Source organism: Sturnira hondurensis, unplaced genomic scaffold (genome assembly GCF_014824575.4).
Source record: "Sturnira hondurensis isolate 20B ecotype Veracruz unplaced genomic scaffold, ASM1482457v3 Scaffold0020237, whole genome shotgun sequence".
Classification (NCBI taxonomy): domain Eukaryota; kingdom Metazoa; phylum Chordata; class Mammalia; order Chiroptera; family Phyllostomidae; genus Sturnira; species Sturnira hondurensis.
Genome location: NW_028092868.1, coordinates 3,158,917 through 3,182,515, shown reverse-complemented (window position 1 = coordinate 3,182,515; position 23,599 = coordinate 3,158,917). Strand labels below are relative to the sequence as shown.

The following is a 23,599-nucleotide window of genomic DNA, read 5'->3' as shown; positions in this document are numbered from 1 at the left end:
AAGATCCTGAGATACAATGTTGAAAATGGAGTGCTGAAGGTTTTTCTCCCTACCCACGGCAGCCAGACCTTATCCCCTAACTGTTCCAAAGAGCCCCCCTGGTGTCCGCACCCCATCCAGCCTCAAAGAGATGTACCAGGCTCTCCCCCTCTGTCTTTCCCCAGGCTCCCTGACTACCCTGCATACTAGAATAGACCACTGACCACCTGCCCTAGGGACTGGCAGGGGCCACAGCCGGTGCTGCCACTCAGGCCAGGGAGGGGCTGGGAAGAGAGGAGAGGGGAGGCACCGCGGGAGGGCACTCCAGGGAAGTTTCCAGCTGCCACTCTGTGTTGTGCATCTCCCTGCCAACACCCTGCAAACAACAGTGTCCCTGCCACCCAGCCAGGACACTCCTGAAGCTCCAGGCGCTCTCTTAGGATGGGGCTCAGGCTGTGTCTCTGCCCCGGCTTTTTCCCTTTCTCTGGTCTCTGCCTCTTCCCTCCCTCTCCAGGTCTGGGCTCTTCCCCTCTCCCTCCAGGACACCTCTAGCTCTAGGTCTGTCTCCGCCACCCCTAGGGTGCCGGCCCCCATGGCTCCCCAGCTCTGATGTCACCGTCTCTGACCCCACCCCACCCCCAGCTCCATCTAAGAGGATGTCCTGGCTTGATGACCCCACATTCCAGCCTTGAAGGGGTCACAAGGGCTTCCTGCCTCCAGTGAGGTCCCTGCCCCCACTCTCAGCTCGGGCTGCCTCTCCCGGCCTTCCAGCTGCCGGCCCTCCGCAGCTCCCTTCTCCAACACCTCCCCCAGCCCCAGGCCCAATTTAGCTCCTTTAATCTTCCCTGTAATCCAATCTGGCCCTTTCCTACCACACACTGCACTTCCCAAACTGCCAGTCCCTGGAGAGAGGTGGGGGCCGGGTGGCCTCCGCTCTCCCCTAGACTGGAACAGCCTCCTCCCCTTCCCGGGCCTTCCTGCTGCTGTACCCCTCCTCTTTCCCCTGCCCCGGGAGGCCCCAGGGGCTCTGGCTGCACAAGCTTCTCGAGTCCCCGGCCTGAGACAATCCTGCCTCCTCGCCGCCTGCTTTCCCACCTTTGCTCAAGGCAAGGGTCCCCAAATGCCAGAGGGGACCAGACAGACTGCCTGGGTTTCTTGAGCAGGGTGCGTCCCTCTTCTGGTCTCTGTATCTCACCTGGAAATGGGGATCCCATCAGTGCGGGTGTCAGACGGACACAGTTGTGAGGGTTAATTGAGTTTATGTGAAGTGCTTAGAACACTTCTGGGTAAGAAGTAAGTGCTTCCCCCAGGTAAAATTTTATTTATTTATTTATTCTTAGAGAGAGAGGAAGGCAGAGAGAGAAGGAGAGAAACATCGAGGTGTGAGGGGAACACTGATCTGTTGCCTCTTGAATGACACCCCCACTTGGGAGGGGGCCTGCAACCCAGGCGTGTGCCCTGGCCGGGAATCGAACCGGTGACCTTTCAGTCCCCAGGCTGGCACTCAGTCCACCGAGCCACACGAGCCAGGGAGGCTGTAAGTGTTTTTTAACTGTTAAACAAAAAATTCCTTTTTCCTGCCTTGTATTGCAATGACTTTATTTGCTCCAGGTGAAGACACCATGAATTGTGAAACCGTTCATTTATTTAATAACACCATTTCAGGGGGAAGAGAAACGTTATCACGTGAAATGTACAAATTGCCTGTAAGCTTCACATATGTGTGAATTGTTCAGAGACAATTTTTTGTGTAGCGCACTCATGTCTTCTTCTACCCAGTCCCTTTTTGGCTTGTGGGCATTCATTGTTGAAGGTTGGCACCCAGCGGCTTGGGTTCAAGTCCTTATTCCCAAACTGTACTTCGCTGAGCCACCTTAGGTAAATTCTTTGGCTTCTTTAAGCCTCAGTTTCCTCTAAATAGCCAAGATAACTCACGGCAATTGTAGTGAATTTAAACAACAGAGTTTAAGGCATTGAGCGTGTATTGGATATTCAACACTGGAGAACTATCAATATTGTGCTGATTTTTAAATGTTTGTTGAGTTGAATCTCAGCTCTCCAAACACGGGGAGATGAAGATCTGGTATTTTATGGTCGAAGTGCCCTCCAGTGGCCATACTGGGGAACTGCAGCCCTCCTAATGTGCTCGGGAAGTCCCTTTGCTAGTCCAGGAACTACAGCTCAGTTCCCCCACCCCCATGCCAGGCTTACCTAACCCAGCTGGAATTCTTCACTTTCTTTCCTTTTACAGAAGACGTTAGGGGCTTTAAAAAGTACTTAATAGGATAAGAGACTAGGGGCAGAGCTTTAGCCCAGGAAGGACTCATCCTGAACATAAACTGTCTCCCAAAGCTGTGGGCTGAGTGCCTGCCGCAGGATGGAAGGACGGCGGAATGCTGGGTACTGGGCATTTGTTCTCCTCTGACCCGGGTGCTGTGCGTCCGGCCAGTGAGGGACCCCCCCCCTTGCTGGCCACATCCAAATATCTAGCATAGAACAAGTGTAGCCCATTTCAAGCATCTGCTTCTTGGCTTCAGCGGATTTGTCATTTGCTCTTCCTCCCTCCCTCCCTCCTTCCTCCATCAGTCTTATGGAACAGTGGCTGTGTTAGCAAGCCTCAGGTCCTAGGTGCTGGGGGTTACAAAGATCCGTCTAATACAGACATTGCTGCCAAGAGTTGTTAACAATGTCCCAGACACCACACGCAGAGTTAATCCTTGCATTTGAGTGTTTACAGTTTCTCCGTGTGGCTGAGAGGGAGGGTGGAAGCAGGAGCGTCAGACCCAGGCTGCCTGTTGGCCCCTGATGAGATGTGCCCGCAGTGGAAGCTTTGTCCGGCCAGGTTGGGGGGCTGACTTCCTCCTCCTGGGCCACCCTGCTCCTCTGAGAAATGTTCCGCATCTCAGACATCGACCAAACTCCCAGCTCCACCTGCACTGAGGGCCCTGATCTCCGCTCACCTTCCCACCCCTGCGCTTCGCCCAGGGTGCAGGGCTGGGAGTCAGAGAGGGGCAGTGTGTTTGTTAACCCACCTTGCAATGAAGGGCCTGAGCAGGGATTAAGTAACTTCCTCCGTACTTAGCGTCCAAACCCAGCAGCTCCCTGGCCAACTCAGTGTCCACGGTGGAGGAGAAGGAGCCTTCTCTGGAGTCTTTGGGTGGGAGGGTGGCTGGACACTCTTTCTGGAAGATGGCCTGACAGGGAGGAAGAAGCTGGGCGAGTGTCTTTGTTGCTCCTGGGACACAGTGGCCTCCCTGGGCTGCCATCCTCCCTCCTTCCCCTCAGGATCAAACTTCTCCACGTGTCCGCCTCTTCTTCAGTAGCCCCCTGCTGCTCCTAATCCCGGTTTCCTCCGAATTTTTTGCAGCTGCGGTAGCACCAGTCCCTCACTGTGTCCCCCAACTCCTAGAGCGATGCTGTCCAACAGAAACACAATGGAAGCCACATACACCACATAATAATTTTCATAAATTATTTATTTTATTTTTAAATTACAGTCAACATTCAGTATTTTGTATTAGTTTTCAGGTGTAAATGATTTTTATTTTTTATTATGTTTTATTGATTACGCAATTATAGTTGTCCCAACTTCCCCCCTTTATTCCCCTTCACCCAGCACCCCTCACTCTCTCAGGCAATCCCCACACCTTATTCATATCCATGGGTCACATGTATAAGTACTTTGGCTATTCCATTTTCTATGCTGTACTTTACATCCCCGTGGTTATTCTTTTTTTTTTTTAAAGATTTTATTTATTTATCTTTAGAGGGGAAGGGAAGGAGAGAGGGAGAGAAATATCGATGTATGGTTGCCTCCTGTGAGTCCCCTGCTAGGAACTGGCCTGCAACCCAGGCATGTGCCCTGACTGGGAATGGAACCGCGATCCTCTGGTTCGTAGGCCTGTGCTCAATCCACTGAGCTATGCCAGCCAGGGCACACTTGGGCCATTTCAAATGTTCTAGTAGCCACATTTCAAAAAAGACAAAGAGACAGGTAAGTATTTAATGCATTTTATCCAAAATATTGTCATCGCAACATGTAATCAATGTTGTGCAATTGACATATGTTGCGTGCATTAGTTTATGTGTCTGGTCCCTCTCAATCTGCATTAGCCGCCTGTGGCCGGTGTTCAACAGCTGCTTGTGGCCGCTGGCTCCTGCCTTGGGCCACACCGTCCTAGAGCCTTCCTTCGCTATTTGGCATCCACAGTCTCATCCCACCCTGTCCTGTCTCCCCTGGGCCATCAGGAGCCCCCAGGCTCAGAGTCCTCCTTTCACTCACCCTTGCATCTCCCCAGCACCTTAAAGTGTCCACCACACTCAGAATGACCCCCACACGCGTTTGTCGACGGGAGCGAGCGCTGGGGATTGATTTCTGTGGTTTAGCTATGGCTGTAAGTGGTGTTTTATGGATTGCTTCTACAGGAGCGCCCTGCTGCGGTATTAGCAGAAACAAGCCGCTGTGGCTGTCAGCAGCGGCAGAGGCCTTGGGGCAGATGAGGCTCCCTGAATCGAGCGCGGGAAGCCCTTCCAGGCCACATGCCATTTCTCTGGTTTAAGAGCCTGTCACTGCCGCCCTGTGCTCCTCCCTGCAACCCCATCTCCGTTAAACCTCGGATATATGGCCCTTGTCAGGGTGCATTACACAAAGGATGTGTCTCCAGCGTTCCACCAGCGGGCTGGGAGCTCCTCGGGGTAGAAAAGGAGTTATTCAGGTTGACAAGAGCCTGACCCACAACAGATGTGCAAAATCTGCTTGTCAGATGACTAAATGAATGAATGGCTGGAGCCAGTGAAGCCTCTCATTCATGTGTTTGTACATCACCCCCCAAATCTTTACTGAGCACTTACTATGTGTCAGGCACCGTGCTGAGCCCTGGGGACTCGGCCGTGAACAAGGCAGCTGTGGGTTGTGCCTCCCTGGAGCTCACCCTCTGGTGGGGAGACAGACAGTGCACAAGAAAACACACAAGTAAAATAAGTAGCACATTGACTGAGGCAGGTAACCAAGGGGCTGAGCTGGAGAATGAGGGTGGAGGTCTCCACACAGAGAAGAAAGTCTAGCCCCGGCTGGTGTGGCTCAGTGGATTGAGTGCCTGCCTGTGAACCAAAGGGTCGCCAGTTTGATTCCCAGTCCAGGCGCATGCCTGGGTTGTGGGCCAGGTCCCCAGTAGGGGGTGTGGGAGAGGCAACTGACCGATGTTTCTCTCCCTGTCTTCCCCTCTCTCTGAAAATAAGTGTATACATATAAAGAAGAAAGTCTAACCCGGGCCAGGTGGCTTGTTTGGTTGGAGCATCATCCTGGACACCAAGGGGCTGCCGGGTTGGCTCCCAGTCAGGGTGCGTGGGTGCGTGTGAGGGGCAGTTGATCAACGTTTCTCCCTTTTATTGATGTTTCTCTCTCTCACCCTTAAAATAAATTTAAAAAAAAAATATATATATATATCCATTCTCCAATGAGGATTAAAGAAAATGTTCTTTTTTTTTAAAAAAAAAGAAGATATAAAAAATAAAATAAAAAGGAAGAAAGTCTCCATCTATAGCCCCCAAGTGATGACTCAGGGGTCAGCACTCGGACACTGGCCACAATAGACTAACCTGAGGCCTGGGTGCTCTGAGGACGTTACTGTGTTCAGTTGCATTGATGATGTCATAATGGGTCCTGCAAGTTGGAGCAAAGGGGTGGGGACAGGGAGAGGGACCGGCAAAAGAAAAGAAAAGCTGTAGGTCCAGGTGCTGTCCATTCAGCCTCTGGAAAACCCGGCCCAGCCCAGGAAGACGTGAGCAGCTGACCATGGCGCTTAGCCTCTCCGACACATCTGTTCCCAACCACTGGCTCCCAGGCTACCCTGAGGTAACGGGCTGTGTCTCGGTCTGTCTCCGGTGGGAGCATCCCTGCCAGTGCACAGCAACAACGTGTGAGCCGTGCACTGTCTTAGGGGCTGTGGGGGATGACAAGACCTGAGGTCCCTGCCCTCAGGTTATGACAGATTAGGCCCTGAGCAAGGGGGTTACCAGAACAATATTCGTCAACCCCTCGGCCAGCTCTGGAGGAGCGTGACGGAGCCGCTCCACCCAGCCCTTTCTGGGGCCTGAGCTTCTCTCCATGTTGCCCCACAACATGGCAAGCGGGCCCAAGGGCAGAACACCCACCCAATGGTGTTTCTGAGACTGCAGACGAGTGTTTCTCAGGGTGGTCTCAGGATAGAAGAATTGTTTGCAGCATGGTGCCGGTCAAAAATGCACGTCCCTGGGCCTCAGCTCAAACCTTCCAAATCAGAATTTGCAAGTGTGGGTCTCACGAATGCGCATCTAAAAAACCACCCTCTGTCATCCTCACCCAAACCACTGCCCTAGGATTGAAACCCCCCCCACAGTACCTAAGTCCCGCGTCTGGCTGACCAAAGTGGGACTGTTTCTCTGTCCGAGACGGGAACGAGCTTTTCGTGTTTTGATGACAGATGAAAAGCCACGATTCATAGGCTGCTGGTGACCAGCTGTCGGCTTGGAAGGAAGCAGAGGCCACCGAGAACAGAATTCTCTATATTTTCGGCCCATCTATAAAATGCTTACCTGAGCAGACACTGTTTAAAGGCCATTAAAATCCCAGACACAGAATAAACTAGTCCCTGGAACTTTATAGATATATTTACTCAAAGCCAAGTGCTTGCAGAAAGTAAATAAAAGGGAAGCAAAATGAGCAAGCACCCCTAGAAATACGAACTGAAAGTAAATAGCCCTGTCCACTAAAATAAACTGGACAAATCCAGAGAGGATTAAATGACCTCTAGTCAGACAAGCTCGGAGCCAGAAACGCCCCGTGTTGGCTTGCTGAGGAAGGGGAGGTGGGGACCCGTCCCCCACATCGAGGCGTGTGCTCCCAGAGTGCCACGGAGGGGAGCCAGGGCTAGCTTGCAAGGGCTGACTCTCCCTTCGGGGGTGGGCTGTGTGAGTGCTCCCCAGACCTCCCTGGCAGCCTGCCAGGATGCCCGGAAATCTCATGACAAAAGATCAAAGTGTCATCTTAAAAGGCCCCTGATACAGTGAAAATTTCCTGGAGGTTGAGTATCTCAAGTCACTATGATTTGCCATGTGTTGGTTAATTGAGCGGGAATTTGTATAGCCCTTACTGTGTTTCAGGCCCTACGCCAGTCACTAAAGATATCGGGATGAGCAAGGCATGCACTTGGCCTCAGGCTGCTCACGGTTTACTGTGAGAGGCACTAATGTGAGAGAGAGTAATAGCCAACATCTACCACTATTTGACAGACTTCATGATAAGCACCTTAGAGGCATGACCTCATTTAATCCTCACAACACTATGAGGTTATTACTGTTATCTTTCCCCATTTTACAGATGAGGAAACTGAGGCTCAGTGTCTGTGGTATGATGGTAAATACTGAACAACTAGCTCTCTCCTGAAGAAAAAAATAAAAGTGCTGTTTGTTGTGTTTGCCAGTCTTGGTAGCATAAGCTCTGCCAGGCCGATTTCAGGCCACCAGCCTATGGTGGCAAGCCACCGCAAATACGACCCACGGCTAATCCATAGAGGAGCCAGGATTCGAACCCACGTCTCTCTGATCCTGAGCCCACCATATAACCACTTTGTTTTACTGTCAGTAACTCTACAAGATCATTGACATTCAAGAGAGACATGCCTGAAGGCCTTTGAGAAATGCCAGCTTTACAATGCTCTATAAAACTTCCAAGGTTGATAATCAGCACTTCCCTATACCTCTTCGGTTTTTTATCACCAACAGGGGCAGTGGGTTTTCTTTTGTGGGCCATCTAAAACACCTTTTTTATTTTGAAAGAATTAGACACTCATGGCGGTTGCAAAAATAGTACAGAGAGGGCCTGTGTGCCCTTCACCCAGTTTTTCTCAGGGGTCGCATTTGGCCGTTGTGACCCCTGGTTGGGTCACAACCAGGCAAGTGACATCGGTGTGTGTAGAGTTAGTTCCACGTCATTTTTTTTCTAGGATTGCCAGGTTTAATGAATAAAAATGCAGGACACACAATTATATTTTGTGGATTTTTTTTTGTGTATATTCCCTGCAATATTTGGGACATACTAATACTAAGAAATTATTCTTTGTTTATCTGAAATTTAACTGGGTTCCCTGTGTGGATGTCATCCGGCAACCCTAATTTTAGCACCTGTGTCGTCAGGCCACCACCACCAGAATCGAGATCCAGAACCACCTGGCCTTTAGAGTCACACCCACCCCTCCCCCACCTTTCCTGACCCTTGGCAACCAATCCACCTGTTTCCTCTCTCTCTAATTTGGTCATTTTTCCACTCAGCAAAATGCCTGTGAGATCCATCCAAGTTGTTACAGCAGGTGTTGGTAGTTTGTTCATTTTTATTGCTGAGAAATATTCTACAAGGGCCGTTTTTCACATTATTTTTTAAAAATTTCATTCATTCAAGAAATAGTTACGGTACAGCTACCAGGTGCCAGGCACAGACATGGAGCAGGTGAGGAGCGGACTGCAGTCAGGGCGAGGGGTTTTGCCGGGCATGTAAGCAAATCCAACACGAGCAAGGGCCTTGAAGGCATATGCAAGGGAGTGATGATGATGGTGGGGCATCAGATGGACACTGGGTGGGAGGGAAGTGGCCACCAGAGCGGAGAGGAACAAGGACCAGGTAGGGCCAGGAGCTCTTGGGTAGGTGGAGCATTCATGCCGCCCAGCGCCTTTTTCTGAAGGTCGCCCCATCTCATCCCCAGTTTGTTTTCTTTAAAATACCGACATCAAAAGAAGCATTCCATTCACTCTCCCTGCCTCATGCAGACACGCTTTTCATACAGAAGGAAACACAGCCTTCTATGGGCCTTTTAAACTTCAGGATTTAACAGTAGAGGCTGACCAACACATGCTTACTAACAACTAGGGTACAGAAGAAAACAAAAATTATAGTCATAAAAGACACCAAAAATCAGCTTTCCACCTGTTACTTTGCAATTTTCCTTATCTGGTTTTTAAAAGTAGCCCTGTCTGGGTGGCTGGAGTGTCACCTGGTTGAGTGTCAGTTGGTTGGAGTGTCGTCCTGTACACCAAAAGGTTGTGGGCTCCATCCTCCATCAGGGCACACACCTGGGTTTCCAACTCGATACCTTCAAGGCACATACAGGAGGCAATGATGGATGTTTCTCTGTCAAATCAATGTTTCTCTTCTCTCTCTCCCCCTTCCTCTCTCTCTAAGATCAATAAAAACATACTTGTGAGAGAATGACAAAAAAATTTAAAAGATGTGATTTGTATATGTACAAAAGAATTAAAAAGTGCAAAAGGATTTATAGGAGAAAAAGAAGCGTCTCTTCCTCCCCAGCCCCTCCGCCCCTCCATTTCTCCTTCCCAGAGTCAGTCAGCATTTTCTCGTGACATATTTTAAACATGTGAGAACACATATGTGTGTCTGTGTGTTCACACACAAATGGCAGCATCTCATACCTGCTGTTCTGCACCTGATTTTTTTTTACTTAACGGTATATCTTGGAAATTGTTCCTTATTAGTATCTATACAGGTGCTTCTTTCTTCAGAACTGTATAAATTACTCTGTAAACCTCCGTCCTAGAATATAATTGGTTGGAAATTGTAACTTGCCTGAGCTACTCACCTCAAGGCATCCTGGGAGATGTAGTTCTTGATCAATTCAGTCTTACTTGGAAAACAGGACTTCAGCAGAAGACACGTGTTGGAAACTAAAGCACCCTTCCAACAACACTGTCAAAGGATAAACTGTACCGTGTTATGCAAGTTCCTAGCCTTATACCCAAAAGCAAATGATTTATTCATTTAAACCACCAAGATATCTACCTGCAATGAGATACCCAGCACTGTCTGGCGTCAGGAAATCAAGATCATCTGATTCAGCCCTGGCTCTGCACCCATTTTAGCAGACAGGGCAGGAGACACACATGTACCACGCCTTCTCTTTCTTACAGCATTGCTTTGGTTTTCTGTAGCCCAATCCCCCTTAACAATTATGTGACAAATTACTGCTTAGAAAGTTCTCTCATAAACTGATGGATCAGCCCTGACCCATGTGGCTCCATTGGTTGGGTGTCTTCCCACAAAGCGAGGAATCGCCAGTTTGATTCCCCATCAGGGCACATGCCTCGGTTGTGGGTTTGGTCCTCAGTCGGGGCACATAGGAGAGGCAATCAATCGATGTTTCTCCCTCACCTCAATGTTTTTCTCCCTCTCTTTGCCTCTCTCTAAAGATAATAAAGTCTTTTTAAGAAAATAAACTTGGGGGATCAGAAGAGACACGCGTATCACACAACCCACACCGAAGTGTGAGACACCAACTGTGATGCTAACACACAGGCATGCGCTAACCCCAGAAGATGAGCGCGTGGCAGTGTTGTAAACACCAGCTAAGGACTGGTGGGGAGGGCTTCCTCCGCAGGCTGAGGGCATGAATGGTTCACCGAAACTCTAGGACCAGCTAGGATCCCCCCTTGATCTTCCCACTTCATACCCTTTGTCCAGAGAGAACCTCTCCTTCCAAATCTGTTTCCACGCATTGCCATGTCTATTTTTTAAAAATCTAGAAATCAGCTCATTGTGTGAGTTTTACTCAAATGCCCTGTAAATGTTATTCTGCAAATTCCCTTTTTTTCACTCAACAATATGCTTTGAATTGTTTCTATAATACATAAAGTCTGACCTCATATTATATTTTACTACATGTGGCATTCAGACAAATCAGCCAGGGATCTTGTTCTGCATTTCTAAAATGTTCCCAAGTGCACACATCACAGACAGAGGAACAAAGATGTAGCTGGAATGCAGGCGAAGGGCAGACTTGAACCAGCTCATAGGGGCCGATTGTCCAATTTCCAGGAATTTGCGATCCTGTGGTTAAACACAACAAGCATTTAAAAAATTAAATTATATAAACTTAAGTAAATTATATTACAAATGGAAAGAATAATACTCAAAAATCATCACTTTTCTAATTATCTTACCGTAAATCTATGCTCTTGAGGTTACGTGTTTATCTTTTCTCTTCCTGGTTTCTTAAGAAGATTTTGTTTTGGTTTTTATCAAGAATGGATGGATGTTCAGTTTATGTTTCACTTTCTAACTTACATGTTGTGGTGCTATTTGAATTTCTCACATTTACATGTACTCTCTCTTTTTTGTGATCAGAAGAACATTAAGTATTTTTCTGTAAGTGTCCTTCCCTTATACATTGTAGCCCTGGTCCAGCTGTCTTCACTGACCTCGAATGAGTCCCTTCCCTAAGAATGTTCTCTTCATGACCCATCCCGAGGCAGGAAATGGCACAGGAAGAACTCTGAGACTGCAAGGCTGTTACCGGCCAGCGTCTAGCACCCTGGTTGCCAGGAAATGTCTTTTAGCACTTAGGTAGAGTGAACAGCAAACCGAGGCAGGGAGGTGGAAGGAGCAGGTCTCATCTGCTAACTCAGCCATCCTGAGCCTGATCCAACAATATTGCCAGGTGTTCCAACATCACAAGAAACACTATGTTAGCTCGGGAGGAGGAAAGTCCTTCAGAGTCTTCGTAGCATTTCCACTCTCTGGGAAAGAAAACTTTGTGAAACTGTGCTTTCATCCCAGGACCTAGGATGCGGGAGAGGGTCCACAGTGTCCAAAGAAATAGCCCATAAGTGACTTTGGGTAACCGCCCAACTTTAATTAACTGCCTACTGTCACATGTCTGCTTTTCAAAAAGACGAACAAGTAGAGTCTGGAGCAAAGGAAGGATTTAGTCTAACAGACCTGCACATATACCTGAATTTGGGTAGTCACATTCCCCCTGGGAAAGCTGGCACCACATTTACTCATCAGTCAATGTGTTACTTTTACTCTCATCCCGCCAGCTATGTCCTCAGAACAAAGGATTTGCTCTCTTGGCTCTTGGCCCTCTGGCCTCCTGGCCTCTGGCCACCCCAGGGCTTGCCACCATGGCTTTCAGCCGTCCTTACTTTTGCCACTGGACTATGCTTTTCACGCCCCGCCCCCCCCCCTTAGCTAGGCCCATTCTCTTCCATGGGAGCAGATCACTAATAAACTCTGATTGCATGCTAATAAATTTGCTGATCTGTAATTCTTTACCTGAGGGAAAGGAGGCAGAGAGGGAAACATCGATAGGTTGGCTCTCCTACGCCCCCAGCTGGGGACCTGGCCCACAACCCAGGCATGTGCCCTGACTGGGAAGAACCGGTGACCTTCTGGTTAGAAGACCAGTGCTCAATCCACTGAGCCACACCAGCCAAGGCCATAATGTCACTTCAGTAAATGGCTAGAGAATGGCATGAACTTAACCTATCATCTTGTGTGTATATTCTTGAACACTCCCTTGCAATGTCTACTCCTTTGAAGTGAGGGTTGCAGGAACTTTCCAAATGCTCCCCACTCCCTGGACATTCTCACCCCCATACATAAACAAAGATGGCTCTATTCACCTGTCATCCCTGCAATGGTGATGACACCCCTGGAGGCAGGACCTAGGGACAACCAAGAGCCCTGACCACGATCTGTGGTTAGGCAGCTGAACAGTTTTTTTTTTATTGATTGATACCCATCTTGACATAGGAATATTAGAAATGCCTCCGAGGACATATGGAGCTTGTTTTCTTCCTATCTTAAGATGTGGAAAGAGTACATATATCAAAGTCAAACCCCAGATGCCTCCAAACAGCTGTGTGATCTTGGGCAAGTCGTTAACTTCTCTACCCCTCAGGGACCTCCCATGTAACATAAGATTTACCAAGAAAAAGGAAGGCCTAGGAAAGATCTGAGAATGGGTTGCCCCAGGCCTCTGGAATCAAATCCAAACCCACCTCTGCCATTTACTACCTGGGACAAGGTCACTGGTCTTTCTATGTAGGTTTGTTCATGTATAAAATGATGGCAGTAAAGAGTATGAAGTTGACAGGGCAGACGTGAAGATTAAACCATAGGGCACGTTAAGCTTTATCATAAAGCTGAAGGTCGTGGTGAGCGCTCCATGACCATTAGCCATGTTGTTTTTATCATCACAGGGTGCCTGTGGCGAGAGAGAGCACTTCGTACAGTACCCGTCCGACCAGGTGAGTAGGCGGGGTCGAGTTTTTTCTCAGACTTTCCCACCTCCTGGAGAGATCCGGGCATTGGTTGGCGGGTGTCCTACCACCTCCTGTGCGGCAGAGGGCCCCCGAGGTCTCCGTGGAGTGCGCGGCGAGGGCCGGGCAGACGGCGGGGGCGGGGCGGACGGCGTGGCCGGGACGGCGAGGCCGGCACGGCGCGGGGCGGACCTGGCAGCAAGGTGGGCCTGGCCCAGCGTAGGCCCCGGGCGAGTCAAGTCCAGCCCACTAGTGGGATAGATGCAGGTAGGTGGCCACCGCCCGTCCCGCTCGAATTTCTCTACCCTCGGACTCAGCCCAGCGCTGGATCGGGCCCAAGCTTAGGAGCGCTCTAGGGTGGGGGCCGAGCCGGTCCCAAAGCGAAACCGAAAGTTCGGCCCCGTGTGACTTGACCTTCCTGGGGTTGGAAAGGGGTGGACTGCGAGAGACTGGTGGTCGGGGGAGAGGGGTGGAGGGGAGACAAGGTATTCCCTGGAGAACAGGACTTTAATTTAGAAAAGGGATCGCGCACGTTGTGCTGGCGGGCTCAGACTTAGGGACCGGCTTGGGAGTTCAAGAGTTTGGGACCCGACCGGGATTTCTCAGCCGGGCGGGCCCTTCCGGGGGGAGGGGACTTAGGGGGCGGGGCTAGGGGCGCGGCGTCTTGGCTGAAGGGGCGGAGATCGCTATTGGGGATGTCATACTTCTGCTGGAGGGTCGAAGCTTTCCGCCGAGGAGTGAGCTTCTCCGCCTGGCGAGGGCGTGTCTCCGTCCTGCAAGGGAAGGAAGTAGAGATTTGAGCCTAGGAGCGGTCACTTTGGGGGTTTGAGTGGAAGTCACCGAAGAGTCTGAGCCCCCTTCTCCCNGGGACTTAGGGGGCGGGGCTAGGGGCGCGGCGTCTTGGCTGAAGGGGCGGAGATCGCTATTGGGGATGTCATACTTCTGCTGGAGGGTCGAAGCTTTCCGCGGAGGAGTGAGCTTCTCCGCCTGGCGAGGGCGTGTCTCCGTCCTGCAAGGGAAGGAAGTAGAGATTTGAGCCTAGGAGCGGTCACTTTGGGGGTTTGAGTGGAAGTCCCCGAAGAGTCTGAGCCCCAGTCTCCCCTAGGTGGCCATGAGCGGCAGAGCCCGAAAAGAGGCGGTGCAGGCTGCGGCCCGGGAGCTCCTCAAGTTTGTGAACCGGAGCCCCTCTCCTTTCCACGGTAAATGACCAGGGCTGCAGAGGAGGGTAGGGTGCCCCCTACCGGCTTCCATTGCGGCAAAGGCGAGTTCTTTATCTACAGTTGTGGCCGAGTGTCGAAGCCGCCTTCTCCAGGCTGGCTTCCGTGAACTCAAGGAGACAGAGACCTGGGATATCAAGCCGGAGAGCAAGGTACTAGGAGTGGGGTGGGGACCAAAAGGTAGGTTCCTAGGCTGGGGCTCAAAGTTTTGTGTGCCAGTTTGCTGGTTAATCCAATTCAACAACCCTCCCCCTCCCCCCACGACCAGTACTTCCTGACCAGGAACTCCTCCACCATCATCGCTTTTGCTGTGGGAGGCCAGTATGTTCCCGGCAATGGTTTTAGTCTCATTGGTGCTCACACGGACAGCCCCTGCCTTCGGGTAAGGAACTTGGGCTGTGTTGTAATGACGGAAGGCATGGTGGGGGGTGGGGGGAAACAGGCAGAAGGGAGCCAGGAGGTACATCTTGGGGACACCATTCTGCGGAGCAAGGACTAAGGCTTTTTGCCCTCTTCCTCCATACTTCAGGCCCTTCTGTGTCACTAGTGTTCATTCTGTGTTACTTAGCTTGTGACCAGCCTGTCTCATCTCCAAACCATGTCACTCAGTGGTCTCTGACTTCTCATTCCCTGCCTTCACCCTCAGGTGAAACGGCGGTCCCGCCGCAGCCAGGTGGGCTTCCACCAGGTTGGTGTGGAGACCTATGGTGGTGGGATCTGGAGTACCTGGTTTGACCGTGACCTGACCTTGGCTGGACGCGTCATTGTCAAGGTAGTAACAGGTTGAACCTGGGAGGTTCTCAGTTTCAGCTGCCTGAAGATTGACTGAGCGGCAGGGTGCCTGTGGAGACCTGCCCTGGGGAAGGTGGGTAGGGGCAGTCCAGGTCAGAGGACCCCTCGTTTAGTTTGTGTGAAGTGGGGGCTTTAACCAGCTGTGCTTGAGAGGCCCCCTGGACTGACCAGGCCTGCCTGGCCACAGTGCCCTACCTCAGGCCGACTGGAGCAGCGGCTAGTGCATGTGGAGCGGCCCATCCTTCGCATCCCACACCTGGCCATCCATCTGCAGCGAAATGTCAACGAGAACTTTGGGCCCAACATGGAGATGCACTTGTGAGACTGGGCACAGGCTGTGGTGAACAGGAGGGGTGGGCGTGGCACCAGGTGATAGGCCCCGGTAGAACCTGGGAGAATGCTGCCTGGTGGTGGCCACAGTCAGGTTCTCCTCTTGGGTCTCAGTTGATGTCCAAGGGCCCCAGCAGGAGATGCCTGAGCTCAGGGGTGCCCTGCGCTGCGGTGCCCTCTAGCCCTCCCCACAACCCCTCCTCCTGTGTCTCCCCACAGAGTCCCCATTCTTGCCACAGCCGTGCAGGAGGAGCTGGAGAAGGGGACTCCCGAGCCAGGGCCTCTCAGTGCTACAGTAAGACAGTCCGCTGCTCACAGGGAAGGGTGAGCAGGTGGGGAGGGGACCTGTCCCGAGAAGGGGAGAGGAGTGGGAGAGCAGATCCTCCCACCAGCATCCTCTGCCCTGCAGGATGACCGGCACCACTCGGTCCTCATTTCCCTGCTGTGTAGCCATCTGGGGCTGAGCCCCGAGGACATCTTGGAGATGGAGCTCTGCCTGGCTGACACCCAGCCTGCGGTGAGGAGTGGCTGCAGGAACCTGGCTGGGGGGAGACCTCGGGGATCTCGGCCTGCCTCAGCGTGTCCCCTGAAGCACTCATCGGCTCTGCCAGTCCCCCAGTTACTCTCATTCCTGTTCTTCCCAGTGGACACCACTCACCTCTGCCTCCAGGGCAGTGGTTCTCAAAAATGGCCGCTCCCCACTCTAGACCTGCCTCCTCCAACTCTGGTATGGAGCCTGGGAACCAGTTTTCCCACAGATTCCCTTGGAGTTTCTACTACGGGTGGCCCTGTCCACTGTGACGCACACTGGCTCTGACCTCTGAGGGCAAGAGGCCTCGAGGTGGCCTTTTCCTGGAGTCTGCCCTTGTGCCCCTCCCAGTTCCCGACCACAGGAGATTGCTGAGGCTCTGGACGTTCGATCCTGTTTGAACATGCACTGAGCTCCTGTGTCTTAGCTGGTCTCCTTCTTTGCTCATCTCTTTAGCTTTTGTGACCATTCGGTTTCACCCTTTTCCTGTCCCATAGGAACTGGTCAGGAACTACAGGACTGCAACTTCTATCCCTCAGCACACCGCCCCCCCCCCCCCCCCCACCATTCTCCACTCAGCCCTGCACAGCAGTGTCGCAGTCCTAAGCCAGAGGTCAGGGAGAGGTTGTGCAAGGTGCCAAGGAGGTAGCTTCAGCTCAGCCCTTGAGAGCAGGGAAAAGCTGGTAGGTTGGGATGAGGGTTTAAAGGTCAGACTGACTTACTCTGTCTTTCTAGGTCTTGGGTGGTGCCTATGAGGAGTTCATCTTTGCCCCTCGCCTGGACAACCTGCATAGCTGCTTCTGTGCCCTGCAGGTGAGGAGCTGGGACACCCCCAGGCAGCACACAGTACCAAAAGAGATGGGATGTTGGGGTACAGGGACGGCCTCCAGCCCCAGCAAGCTGTGAGACAGCTGCCGGCCAGCCCCGCAGTCTGCTGGTGCTGGTGGATCACAGGCAGGGGCCTGAATGCTGCAGCCTTAGCATCACTCCTCTCGGCCCCATCCCCGCACTGGTCTGGGGACTGGGGCTGCAGTGGGGGAGGCTGAGAGCTTATTTCGGGCACCACAGTGTCTTGTCCTAACCCTGTTCCTGCTGCCTGCCTTTAAAGTTAACCTCAGCTTCCAGGGAAAGACTTTAGCCCAGGGGTGTCAAACTCATTTTCACTGGGGGCCACATCAGCCTCATGGTTGCCTTCAAAGGGCCGAATGTAACGTTAGGACTGTATAAATGTAACTACTCCTTAAAGTTAAGTGAGAGCTCAGCGCTGCTGCCCAGTAGAAACAGGTGCTGGGCCAGATAAAACAAGGTGGAGGCCGGATTTGGCCCGTGGGCCTTGTGTTTGCCACCTGTGCCTTAGCCCATCAGGCAGTGTCACTCACCTCCCCCTATACCCCAGACTTACGCCCCCCCGCCCCCCCCCCCAGCCTTCTCTGTGCCTTGGGATCTCAGGGCGTGGTCTCTCTTCCTCCCAGCCACCTTGATATTCCCACCTTCTCTCCTTCTTCACTAACCCCTCCCTCCGCTATTTGCACGCCTCCTCCCTCCCCATCCCGTCCTTAGAGATAGGCTTTCGGCTGTAGTTGAGACCACAGCCAGACCTGGGAATTGTACCCACTTCTACCACCAGCCAGCCAGTCATGCCACCTGATGGAGCTCCTGCCACGCTCTTGGACCCTGATCTTTTCACTGAGGCCACTTAGTTTGCGTGATCTGTGTGGTTCCTTTGACTTTATAGGACTCTCAGCCCTCCCCCTTCACCGTACACACCCGCCTGTCTTCTGCATGGGAAAATGTGGGAGAAGGACACCCGGAGGGTGGCTTCTCTCATCCCAGAGGTTACCCCCGTCCCAGGCAGTGCTCTCGGAGGGGAAGGCCAGTGAAAGCCCACTCCTGCTTCTCATTGGCCTTGGCGACAGCAGGCAGGTTGGGGTGGCCCCTCTGAGGTGCTGGTGGGCTGTTATGGAAGCATGAGGGGTGAAGATGATGCTCTGGATCCCTCCCCAAACCAGGCCTTGATTGACTCCTGTGCAGCCCCTGCCTCCCTGGCCTCGGATTCACACGTGCGCGTGATTGCCCTCTATGACAACGAAGAGGTATTCAGGGGGGAGCCTTGGGGGGCATTCCATAGCCAGCCTGCACCAGGCACCCACACTGAGCCTGCAGGGGAGGCCTGTGCCCCCTTAGCACTGGTCCACTCTAGCTCATCATTTATCTGCCTCTAGTGTTACCATCCCTCTCCTGTTTGCCTGTGTGCCATGTGTACAGTGCCCTTCCAGCCTCAGAGCCCTGGGGCTCAGCACATTTTGCCTGCTTGTGTTGGGGGTCACTCCTGGGCGCCGTAACGGAACGGGAGCAGCTGGCTAGTTCTCTCTCATGGGGCAGCACAGGTCAGAGTTAGCCGCTCAGGACACAGGGCTTCGATGTCTGGGTCCGGGGGGGCTGTTCCAGCTCATGCCATCACATCTGTTCTAAGTTAGCAGGAGGTGGGGAAAGGGCGCGTGGGGCATGTGTGCCCATCGTCTTATAGGCCCATCCCAAAGGAGGCATTCACCCCTGCCTACATTGATTGCCCAGAGCCTAGCGTGGCCACAAGTGGCTTCAGGGGAAGCCGGGAGTGTCCTTTCTCCCTGGGAGGTCACGTGCTTAGCTGTAGCTGTGGTGTTCTGTTATGGATGGTATCACGGACAGTTGGAGTCTCTGTCACACCCATGAGAGAAGACTCATCCTCATGGTGGGGCGTGCGTGCTGAGCCCTGGTTACAAGCGCCAGGGGAGAAGGAAGCGGGCAGTGCAGGAAGCCCACTGGAAAGTGTGGTTTCTGCCCCCGAGATGATCGAGGGTTAATCTGACCCCAGCCCACCGTCAGGGTTTTGGTGGCAGAGACTGGGAAAGTTGCGGATGAGACCCCACTGACTCAGTGGGGTCCTGGGCCAGTATGGGCATCGGGCCCCTCTCCCAAGCCTGTGACTCAGGCCCTCAGCACAGACCCCCAGAGCCAGGTCTCTGCTGTTGATAGGTGGGGTCTGAGAGCGCCCAGGGGGCCCAGTCCCTGCTGACAGAGCTGGTGCTACGGCGGATCTCAGCCTCGTCCCAGCACCTGACGGCCTTCGAGGAAGCCATTCCCAAGTCCTACATGATCAGCGCAGACATGGCCCATGCCGTGCACCCCAACTACGTGTGAGTGCCGAGCCAGGCGGTAGTCACACCGTCTGCACACTCTGGAGACCTGGGCCCTGGGCTCCTCCCCCTTCCGCTGCCTCATCCACCCAGAGGTGCACTGGAGACTTCCTTTTTACGGCTCCAGGGCTGAGCTTGGGTGGAGTCATGTAAGCCCTAAGCCAGGGATGGTGAACGGGCTCTCTCTCTCTCTCTCCAAACTTATCTCCACCTGTTGCTAGAGGCTGCCTGGGACACTCTCGGCATGGCTGCGAGGTCCTGCCAGCCTGGTGGGAAAGCGCGCTGCGACCCATTAGCCATGTCTGCCATGGGGGTGCTGGTGGGTGTTGACAGGCCCAGCTCCTGTTTGCCGCCCTTGCCCTTAAACCATCTCTCACAGGGACAAGCATGAAGAGAACCACCGGCCCTTATTCCACAAGGTGAGGCGCTCCGGTTTCTTCTCTAGAGACTCGTCAGCCTGGCCAGTTCCGGGCCTCATCTGTGCCTCACTCTCAATCCCTGGCTTCCTCTCCCCAGGGTCCCGTGATCAAGGTGAACAGCAAGCAGCGCTACGCCTCGAATGCGGTCTCAGAGGCCCTGATCCGCAAGGTGGCCAACAATGTGGGGGTGCCCCTGCAGGTGAGGGCAGGCCCTGCCTGGGAGGGGTGCTAGGTGGGCCCCCAGTGAGCAGGGAGCATGGTAGGCAACCTTCAGTGGAGAGGGTTGCAGGAGAGTGAGGAGAACGGGTTTTGAATACAGACAGAGCTGGGATTGGCGCTGATTCAGACATGGTGCTACCAGCCCCGTGACCTTGGACTAGTCTCCTGATTTCTCGGAGTCTCAGTTTGTACACCTGTGAAATGGGGGGCTGATAGCAGTGGCTGTTCTGCTGGATTTCTCTGACGATTAAAGCACATGGTGAGTTAGTCCTGCCCTTTCCCGAGCCAGCACCCCCTGGCTCCTCTGTGTCTCTCTTACACACCCTGGGGACTTCCACACGGGAACTCCAGGGCTGGGGAGTTTGGAACTCTGAGTGTTCCTTTTCTTTCTTTCTTTCTTTCTTTCTTTCTTTCTTTCTTTCTTTCTTTCTTTCTTTCTTTCTTTCTTTCTTTCTTTCTTTCTTTCTTTCTATTTTATTTATTTTCGAGAGAGGAGAATGGGGGGGCGAAAGAGAGAGAAACATCAATGTGTGGTTGCCCCTTGCACACACCCAACTGGGGACCTGGCCCGCAACCCAGGCCTGTGCCCTGACTGGGATTGAACTGGGGACCCTCTGGTTCTCAGGCCAGTGCTCAGTCCACTGAGCCACAGCGGCCAGGGCCAAAATGTATTTCTTAGATAATAAGACTTGAGAGTCAAAATTACTCTCCAATCCCTGGGCTTCAGAGCGGGTATTTCATTAGCAGGAGTTAGAACAGTAGTCTCCACTAGGTCTCTTGGGTGACCAGGTGCAATAAGGAGCAATATTTTGAGGGGCGGTATTAATTAATCATTAATCAATTATTAATTGATTTGTTAATTATTTAATCAATTTATATTAATTTTTATTAATATAAAGTTAATATTTTACCATGGCCAGGCATGGTAACAGCTCCAGAGCTGAGAGGCTGTGCCACATGGAGGCAGGGGCCCTTTGGTCCACTGCTGCCACTTCTCCAGCCTGTTCCACCGGTCCCCAAGCACCCTGCCTCGGCCTTGTGATCCGTGGCTCCCAGAGCTGCCACTGGGACTTCTCCTTCAGGCCCTGGAAGTTGATGGTGACCAAGACCCACATCAAGAGGTCGCCAGATGTGAAGTTAGCTGATCATTGCATATGCCATCTCTCCCCAGGATACTGTTTGGAGACAACATTTTAAGAATCCAGCGTGGTTCTAGCTTTGAGATTGAGTTGAACGTTGCAGGTGCTTTACGACGTGTAAATAACTAGCCCTGGCTGGAGTGGCTTGGTGGGTTTAGTGCCGGCCTAGGAACCTGAAGGTCGCTGGTTCATCCCCAGTCAGGACGCACGTCTGTGTTTTGGGCCAGTTCCCAGTTAGGAGTGTGTGAGAGTCACCCACACATTGATGTTTCCCTCCCTCTCTTTCTCCCTCCCTTCCCATCTCTCTACTTTAATAAAAAAAGAAAAAGATATGCAACCAGCTAGCAAGGAATGCCTAAAGTGGCCTGTGTGGAAGCGTGGCAAGGAAGCAGGACACAGGGTGGACACTGCCGGTGGCTACTAAACCGTGCGATTGGGTTTTCTCTTGGTTGGTGGTGGTTTGTTTTTATTCTCGCCCAAGGACATGTTATTTCATTGCTTTTTTAGAGAGAGGAGGGAGGGAGAGAAAGATATCGATGTAAGACAGAAACATGGATTGGTTGCCTTCTCGTACGCACCTCCACCAGAGGTAGAACCCACGACCTAGGCATGTGCCCTACCTGGGCATCAAACCCACAACCCTGCGTCTGGGGGGCAGCACTCCAACCAACTGAGCCACACCAGCCAGGGCGAAAATGGATTCTGTATGGGAGGCAAGATGATGGTGGCTGGAACTAAGTAGTGGTAGTGCAGATGGAGAGAAGGGGCCCATTCAGAGCATACTGTCCTGTGGGCCTGCCATTCAATGCTGGGTTTGTGATTTTATGCTGGTCACATCTGCTTTCCAAGGGGGCAGAAGCAGACCACCTGCCAAGCCCCTTTCGGCCCTGCAACTGTAAGGTGACTTCCTTCTTGGACTTCAATGGCGCAGACTGCATGTTGCTCATAAACCCCTTTGCCTGTCCCCAGGATCTCATGGTGCGGAATGATTCCCCCTGTGGGACCACCATTGGACCTATCTTAGCCTCCCGGCTGGGTCTGCGTGTTGTGGATTTAGGCAGCCCACAGCTGGCCATGCACTCCATCCGGGAGACAGCCTGCACCACTGGAGTCCTCCAGACCATCACCCTCTTCAAGGTGACTCTCCCCCACTCACCACCGTTGGGCTAGGCTCCCTCCCCCTGCCGTGCGGGGGTTGGTTGCTTGGGCAACACCACCACCAGTAGTGGCTGGCCTAGGTGGTGGGACCGGTTTTCTTGGTGCTACCATGTAGAAAAAGAAGGGTCTCCAAATTTTCTCAAGGCTCAGGGCCCTGATCAGCCTCCAGAGGATAATGAGGGGACAGAGAAGGGGCCAGAGATGGGAAGACTGGAGCCATTGTCATGGGTGGGAGAAACGATTACGCTTCTCTTGCTGGGGCCTCTGTTGGTAGGAGGCAAGTTGGGGGGCCACCCCATTTGGTCTCCACTGATTCCAGATCCCATTTGCCTCCCATTTTAGGGCTTTTTTGAACTGTACCCTTCTCTGAGCCGAAACCTCTTGGTGGATTGAGGCCTCCTGGAAAAACAACTCTTTCACTTGGAGAGAAGTTCTCAGCTGAGCTGAAGATAGATTATTACAGTGCATTTTTCACTCAAACTTTCTGTCGTGCTTATTTGCCAATGGGGAGGGTGGAGGTTCGGCCTACCTCAAACCTCTGGGGCCAGAACGGCCGGGAGGTTGGGGTGCAGGGAGAGGAGACCACTGCTCCTGGGAGCTGATGGAGGCATGATTTCCAATCTCTTTTTCCTAAGCTCTTAGCTGAAGTGGGCAAAGGGTGGGTGGGTCCACAGTGGGAAGGCCATTTCTCCCATCCTCAGTCCTTTCCCGAGGAAGTGACCTCAGTGCTCTTCCCCACGTCCACGCCCAGAATCATCCTGAAGCCCAGCTCAACCCTCTGAGGTCTCAGCAGGGCTCAGCATCGGCCCCCTTGCTGCCCCTCCTCCCGCCCAGCAGCTGCCCTGGGCAGCCCAGGCTGTTCCCCACCCTCCACCTCCCCTCCCTACACCTCCCAGGCACCGCAAAGAGAGGGGCACAGCGGGGCTTCAGCATCGCCCTTCATCATCCAGTCCACTTCCCAGCATCTGCTGGCCTGACTTGATTGCTGATATACAGGGTGGGCAAAAGTAGGTTTACAGTTGTGAGTACATGACAGTTTATTCTTGCGTTATTATTATGATTTTTTTTGTATTACGAATGTAAACCCACCTTTGCCCACCCTGTATTACCAGGGAAAACGGTTGCCACTGAAAATACCAAAGTAGGAAAAGTCACAGACCCCTTACAGACTCTTATCAAAATAATTGTTCTAACCAAAGTGTTGTCAGTTCTTTGGATGCCAGTTTTAAAAATTTTATATAAATACAACCATTTTGTTTTTTAATATAATCATAAAACAATTACCATGCTAATAGGGTTTAAAATATATGTAATTAAGGACTATTATCACAATAGCATAAGACTCGGGAGAGGGCAACAGGTTCGAGTGCACTCAGGTTCTTGCACTGTCTGGGAAGAGAGCAAAGGAACTGGTTAATATGATACTTTGAGGTCAAGGACACCTACAGTGAGTTTTAGGAAAACCACTAAAAGCATATTAAGAGCATGTAGCTTCTGTTATGGGTTGAATTGCATTCCCCCCAAAAGATGCTAAAACCCAAACCCTGGTACCTGC

General features: G+C 52.2%; 1 protein-coding gene across 2 annotated transcripts; it reads left to right on the top strand.

Moving 5' to 3' along the window:
• The first annotated feature begins 13,222 nt into the window (after positions 1-13,222).
• Positions 13,223-22,524, top strand: DNPEP (aspartyl aminopeptidase). 2 transcript variants are annotated; one of them, XM_037029254.1, is made up of 15 exons: positions 13,225-13,332; positions 14,171-14,264; positions 14,346-14,434; positions 14,551-14,664; positions 14,929-15,054; positions 15,262-15,392; positions 15,624-15,699; positions 15,814-15,921; positions 16,669-16,746; positions 17,943-18,026; positions 18,949-19,109; positions 19,489-19,528; positions 19,626-19,727; positions 21,856-22,023; positions 22,387-22,524. In XM_037029254.1, exons 1-15 carry the CDS (start codon positions 13,327-13,329, stop codon positions 22,435-22,437), a joined length of 1,428 nt encoding a protein of 475 aa, XP_036885149.1. In that variant the 5' UTR covers positions 13,225-13,326; the 3' UTR covers positions 22,438-22,524. The 2 variants fall into 2 exon arrangements, with proteins under 2 accessions (XP_036885150.1, XP_036885149.1); XM_037029255.1 differs by lacking the exons at positions 19,489-19,528; positions 19,626-19,727; positions 21,856-22,023; positions 22,387-22,524 and adding an exon at positions 19,331-19,479 and having other exon boundaries at positions 13,223-13,332.
• The last annotated feature ends 1,075 nt before the right edge of the window (positions 22,525-23,599 follow it).